Source organism: Triticum urartu, chromosome 6 (genome assembly GCF_003073215.2).
Source record: "Triticum urartu cultivar G1812 chromosome 6, Tu2.1, whole genome shotgun sequence".
NCBI lineage: Eukaryota > Viridiplantae > Streptophyta > Magnoliopsida > Poales > Poaceae > Triticum > Triticum urartu.
The window spans coordinates 458,010,876-458,018,006 of record NC_053027.1 but is presented as its reverse complement, the minus strand read 5'-3'; the positions used below and the strand labels follow the sequence as shown (position 1 = coordinate 458,018,006).

General features: G+C 45.5%; 1 protein-coding gene across 1 annotated transcript; it reads right to left on the bottom strand.

The window, feature by feature from the left end:
* Positions 1–1,905: 1,905 nt before the first annotated feature.
* LOC125512368 lies at positions 1,906–2,879 on the bottom strand. The gene has a single exon (XM_048677461.1). The coding sequence runs from the start codon at positions 2,787–2,789 to the stop codon at positions 2,082–2,084; it is 708 nt and encodes a 235-aa protein (XP_048533418.1). The 5' UTR covers positions 2,790–2,879; the 3' UTR covers positions 1,906–2,081.
* Positions 2,880–7,131: the final 4,252 nt, after the last annotated feature.

The window sequence follows — 7,131 nt, the reverse complement described above, 5'->3', positions numbered from 1 at the left end:
CAATCTAATATTGATCACTAAACTATCCGAAACCTTATATACTACTCCCTCGTTTCTAAATATAAGTATTTTTAGAGATTTCGGTACAGACTACATACGGATGTATATAGACATAGTTTAGAGCGTAGATTTACTTATTTTGCTCTGTGTGTGGTTTATATTGGAATCTCTGAAAAAAACCTATATTTATATTTAGGAACGGAGGGGGTATATCCAGAGAATAAATGTTGTATCCATCAAGTCAAAAAAGTTAACTTGATAATATAATTTTAAGTTTCGGTCCCTCTAATATACTTTTTGCGAAAAGTATTAGATCTATTATAAAGATTTATCGAAAGTGCAAAACACCTCAAACATAATAAAAATTATATCAAGGTTCATGGACCACCTCATTGCCACCGCCAGAATGAGCCGCCAACGCGCCGTTGTCATCACTCTCATACCGGAGCCTGGTTGACCTTGTTGATGACAGTCGGAAAGTCTTCGTGCACATGCTCATAAGGACCAACGCCCCGGAGTCGCAGTCGTCGTCATTGAATCCTTGAATCGATCTGAAGAACCTGACACCAAATATCACCGTTGCGTACGCACGGCAAGAAATTTTAACCTCGCTGCCCCGAGGAGCTGGCAGGAATCTACGCCGGAGCTCCGTCTAATCCGTCTCAACGGACAAACTTGTGAAGGATCGAAACCCGGAAGATCGACTCGAAGAAGAAGCGCCGCCATCCGTCTAAACGCCGCCCCTGCAAGGACCAAAACCCCTACATATCCACTAACCGGATCCGAGGCACCCGAAATCCTCTCTCCGTCACCGACCGCCGGAGCGGCAGGCGAATCTACGCTCTCGTCGGTGGAGATCGAGGGGAGGAAGGATTTTCCTAATCGCCTTGCGAGAGAGGTATAATTTTAATGGACGTCGATAACTACCACACGTCTCTAATGCAAATAGATTGCCACGTCATCGCATGCATGCATGCGAGAATCTTTTTGAATTTTCAGTTTTTAAAATGTTTTATCTCTTAAATGAAAAATCCGATTGAAGATCCGTTTTCACCATTAAATCCCTCGCGACGGGATCTTCAAAACTAGATCTCATACTGATATATTTCGGCGAATTTTTTTTGTCAATAGTTGCCATGTCTATTGCACATGAATTGCCATGATATTTACACTGAAGTTGTCATGATATGTTTCAACTATTTTCTTTTACATTTAAAAATAAATTTTAACATATTATAAAACGGAGATTAAGAAACTAGACCTGCCATGCACCATAAACTAAAATTGTCATGATACATGCACTTAAAATTGCCATGGTTCAATAAAAAAATATTTTCATGGTCAAAGTACTGTAATTGCCATCATAAAAAAATAAAATTGCCATGATCTACAAACTAAAAATGCCACATGGCAACTTTAGTTTAAGCACTATGACAACTATAGTGTAAACATCATGGCAACTTCTGGGCAAAAAAAAAAATCATCGAAACGTATCAACATGGGGTCTAGTTTTGAAGATCTCGTCGAGACGGATTTAATGATGAAAACGAATTTTTAGTTTGCTTTTTTATTTAGGAGATAAAACATTTTTAAGCCGAAAACCAAAAAGATTTCTATTAATGTCATCTATTCATACGTGGCAAAATGAGTGGTGATGAAGACGTGTGGGCGATCTGCAAACGCCCACACGTGTGGGCGTTAGTTTTTCTGATATTAATTAAATCTAATCATACATCGTTTCGGTCCTTGTAATTTAACTTAACACTTATGTGTCTGTCTATAACCAACATGTTCATTCAAATTGTCTAAGTTTCTGTTTTCCCGAACTTAGAACACGTTTTACACTTAGTACATCCATTGTTATGTGCGTTATAACATATACATTCGACATCCAAAGATTCAATAAGTCCAAGGTGAGTGTTCTTGGAAGAGAACAACCCAGTAGAAGCAATGAAACATGGCGTGTTCATCATACATTCAAACGCGATCCGGTTGAGTAGGGATCTCTTAGTTCCAGAAACTTTGGCAATTTCGTACAGACAACAAAGAATTACAGGCAATTTCGAATTCACTGATGCTGCTTACTCACTTCCACTGGACTGCGGAGACACGGTTTGCTGCGACTGCAGCTGCTCTTCCTCCACCGTCTTGACCACGGCGTGGGTCACGGCGACGCTGCCGCAGCCGGCGACGTTCACGCGGCGGCACCGGTCGCCGCTCACGGCGCCGCACCGGCTGGCGTCGACGGCCCTGCACATCTGGACCTCCAGGCTGCCGCACCAGTCGGCGCGCACTCCCTTGCAGCGCGCCAGGCGGACCTCGCCGAAGCTCTCGACGTCGGCCCGCCTGCAGCGGGTCGCGCGGAGGAGGCCGCCGCCTCGGAGCCGCGCCTCCCGGCACCTCTCGACCGTCACCTTGCCGGCCTGCTCCGCGTCCAGGGACCGGCACCGCGAGACCGACACCTCCCGCGCGCCGTCGACGCGCGTCGCGCCGCACTGGACGAAGGACGCGGACCCCACGCCCTCGGCGGCCGCGTCGCCGCACAGGGTGAACACGACGGCGCCCCCTCCCCCGCCGCGCACGACGACGCTCCGGAGGCCGTCGGCGGAGAGGTTCCCGGGGCTGGTGACGGTGACCTTGCCGAGACTGCCCTGGAGCGTGCCCTCGTGGATGTCCGTCTCGACGCCGTCGACCACGACGACGAACATGTGGTGGACGGCGACCGCGGAGGAGGATCCGCCGGGCTTGGGGCCGACGAGCTCCATCGCGATCTGGTGCGGGCTTGCCATCCCCTTCTGGTTGTTTTGGTTGGTGAGCTATCGAGGAGTAAAGCGACGTTTAGTTATGAGGTCCATAGATGTTAAGAGGTGTGTACCCTTCTCAACTGCCAGTGCCCACTCCCAACTGTCAGTGCTGCTCTTTTCTTCGCTTGCACTGTTGCACATCCCATACACATCGGTTCCTAAAAAAAAAATCATAAAAAACTTTTAATCAATCATGACACTACCATCGGAACGGTGGTTTAATGTGTGAGACACTATTCATACCAAGGAACATCGCCGCTGCAAATGCCCCGCCCACGCGCAACCCTACTGAAGCCCCAAAGAGGAAGAAATTAGAGCTCCATCTGGTAGATAGGGGCATCACCACGCTCCCACACCGACATAGAAGGGGGAGGGGATGACGACCTGCGGGCGGAGGAGGGTTGACAACATGGGGAGCAACTAGTATAGAATCTGAGCTTCATGTGAAAGAATAGAAAAATGAAATCTGAGCCATTGGATGGGAGATGAATGGCACAGATTATGGTGGAGGGGACTGCTCCCACTTGAGTGTACATTTCACGAATCACCCCCTAGAAATAGATAGATATAAACATTACTTTTATAGTAACAACCTCATGTCTTTCATTTATTTCCAAATCGGCAGAATGTTGATGACAACTCTTTCAAGCATGTCAATATTTGATTATATGTGAAAATTAAGTCATCCCTTTGACGCACAACTAAATGTATATGTTAAACTGGATTATCCAAAACAAAGCTAATATTTTATATGAATTATGCAACATAAAATTGAAGTTAACATTAAGGTTATCTCGCAATACACACCCACATCTGAATAGGCTGCTGAAAATGTTTGTGAGCAAGGTATTCCATTTCTCGGTCGACTTTGATCCACATACATGCATGTGAAGTGATCCATAACATGAGATGATTATTTTTATTACATGACCAGCAAAACCAAATATTAAGTACTAAAATGATCAACCGCTCAGCGAGCATTTGCTATCTTGATTGTACATGACATAATATTGTTCAGTTGACGTTTGCCTCCGGTTCGAATGCTTGTCTCTCATCAAGCTTCATTTGCAGGGAGAGATAACACCAAACGAATATGATTCAGTTCAACACAAGTCTGTGTTGGTGTACGTTCAACAAAGGAACTAAAATTATCTCGCACGCAAATGAGTTTCGCCCTTGCAGTCGTACACTTCTTCTGTCCATATGTACTCAAGATGCTTCTGGTGTCAGAGCATCACCCATCTACAAATACATGGACAATTTTATAGTTTACATCGAGGCAAGAAACTGGAAATAATTATGTTCTTTCGTGGACTAAAAGTCTGTAAGGTACACTCAGAGCTTACATATAAAAAAGACTGGTGGGCACACTCAGAGTGTACACAAGCATAAAAATACAAACTTATAACACAACTTAGCCTGCAAATAGCCGTAGAAAAGAACTAAGATGAATAATTATTTCCGGTGGCAGAGAAACCTACCTTTGAGGCTTTCACCATGATTCAGCTTCAAAGTGTAGCATTGATGCTGCTCTTTGCTCCCTCAATTCACCATGCTTTTCATTCGATTTGGATTAGAGTATGCAAGGCGAAAGACTTCAACGAGCACCACTACTAGAGAGAAGAATGTAAAAGAACAATGCTGCACTCATTTAGTATTCATATGTCATGTGTATAGAATGGCATTTACAGCAGGACACTAGCAATGAGCAATTAAAACAAAATACTACAAAAATACAAACATTTCAGGACTGGATTGGGGCCAAAATTTGGCATGAGACCAAAACTTGGCATTTGATTGGTTGAACACCAAGCGTGAGCCCCTCTCTACAATTTTCCAAATATTGGCAACTTTTGATAGAAAATTGGCATAGATCTTAGTCTCAAACATTCATGCCACTTTAAGACTAGGGCCACAACTTGATTCAGCATGTAAAGAAAGCAGCTATGCAAAGCAGAAATGAAGCAAATATTTTCTAAATCAACTTTGGAAATATGTTGCGATGCATATTATTTGCTATTTTCAAGAATGCACAAGAATCCCAGGACCAAGTGAAACAACTTCTCAGGCCATACCTGTTGTGCTCCCCCCTTATATGTATTCAACCAAATTTCTGAATCGTTGGTTCAAAATTAGCTGAATCTCCTGTTTGTGGACAAGAAGCTTTATAGCCATCAACTAAAAAAAATAGGAGATCTCCCCTTATCACATTACACTAACTAATCACGCGTCTTGTATGCACTAAATAAGTGAAGGGTTCACTCTCCCCACTAAACCAGTCAAACACCTTGCGATGCACTACTTTATAACAGAATTAACACACCCTTAGCATGTCTGAGAATCGATGTAACCAAAGCATCAACAGATTAACGATCTACAGGCTAAAACATGGCATCAATTTGACTTCAGGTTCAGATTTAATTGGTTCTCGTATTAATCTAGGAACTCTGTACATAGCACGATTCATCCAAAGCAGTCACATGCCCATATATAACGATAATATTGCATGTAATGGCCGTCACTGCGTAATCCCATTGTTATTTCAGTGATTTCGGATGGTACACATTGGTGCCCCGTGTACAATTGCTCTGATTTAATGTCTTCATCAGCTGCCTCATTAAGGCCCAACCTTCCTGTAGATCCCTCATCTACCCTAGCAGATCTTTGACGAATGTGCACACAGAAATCTAGGTGAGAGAGGAGGAAGTAGGAGTATCAGAGTATACCTTGATCCTGGGCGTGAGAGGCGAAGGAGGAGCTCACCACCGGCTTGCCGCCAGCGATCTAGGATCTTGAGAGGGGGCAGAGGCACGGATCACGCCGACAAGCCGCTCCAAGGGCCTGAGAGGGGAAGGGGATGAGTAGCCCCCATCTGCTTGCCTTAGGCGAGCAACTGTAGTTGCCGGAGATGGGGATTGGGGAGGGATGCGGATCTCGACCGCCGCTACTGTCCACAAGCGGGAGGGAGATGGGCGAGGGGGAGGGTGACTCGTGGTCGCGTTTGGAGGAGGATGTCGGGAGAAAATTAACAAGAATAAAGGGTCCTTTTTGCTAACCGTGCGCAAAGATCCCACCACCAAAATCTGTACCATCCATCTCAATGCTAACGGCTCAGATCATTTTTTCTATTTTTTCACCCGAAGCTCATCTTCTATTCTAGTCGTTCCCTGACAACATGGGGTGCCTAGAAAATCTCATCTCTAGGATTTAGATTTGGAGAGAAGATGACGGAGGGATAACAACATGGCCAGGATCTTACAAACTTAGTAGTACCTGGCCTTATATAGCAACTTAATAATGAGCCACTTCGTCAACACATTCACATTTAACAAATACTAGCTAAACTTCCTACAAGGAAGGGAGGATTAGAAAAGTCTTGTTGATTGTTGTTTTCTTCAGACCGCCGGGAAAAGCATAAAAGAAAGGGTTGAATGGTACGATTCCTTCAGTCACCCTAGAATGAGCCCATGCATTGCAACATGAGCAATCTCTCCCTATTTTTTTAATAATAAAGCACGGATTGAGTCTCCGGGTTCACCGTCGCGGCGTTTTTATAAAATAGTCCCTTTGCTTTTTGAAAATAGAACCCGCAGTTCTTTATTATTAGGTAAAGATAAAGATACGTGAGGTGATACTAAATTTCGTCCGTTTGGACCTGGGCGCCGCACGCACTGGGTTGGCCATCGCCCGTGGCATCACCCAGCCTCTTTGGTATGTGATCGATACCCTAAAAGTCTCTATAATCTTCCAAAAATCAATCAATAGTCCTGACTAGATGCACTTTCGTCAGAAATTATCCATGTGGAACATGAGTTGGAGTTAAACTTCACCTTCCTCGCCGCCTTTGCTACCCTCCAATAAATATCGGTTCCCAAAATGAGGGGAGTAGAGGAGAAGCGGACGAGGATGCGTACGCCCAGTGTAAATTTTATCAAACGTCGGTGCCCCTCCTGCCTAGCGGAGCTCTGAGCCGAGTGCGCCGTGCATGATGACACCCTTCTTCCCGACCGTCTCGGCACACCATAGGCCGCCGCCGCGTACCTCATGCCTCCTCCTCTCTCGACTGCGCTGCCGCCCCGGCTACTCGCGCGCCCGTTGCCGCTTGCTCCTGCGCGCCACCGCATCTTCTTCGACAGCAACGGGACGCATCCTTCTGGCACACGGGCAGCGCATCTCCTTCCGGCCATGAGTATGTCGCTTCTTTTCCGCCACCTGTTTGCCATGTCCATCGTCAACTGCGAACCACATCTACCGGTGCCCCTTTTGCCTTTTCTCGGCAAGATCTTTTGCGCATGAAGACGCGTCCTCCTGAGGGTGGACGGGGGTC

Excerpts from the sequence above, each read along its gene's own strand:
- LOC125512368 (XM_048677461.1), bottom strand. The coding sequence starts at position 2,789 with ATGGCAAGCCCGCACCAGATCGCGATGGAGCTCGTCGGCCCCAAGCCC.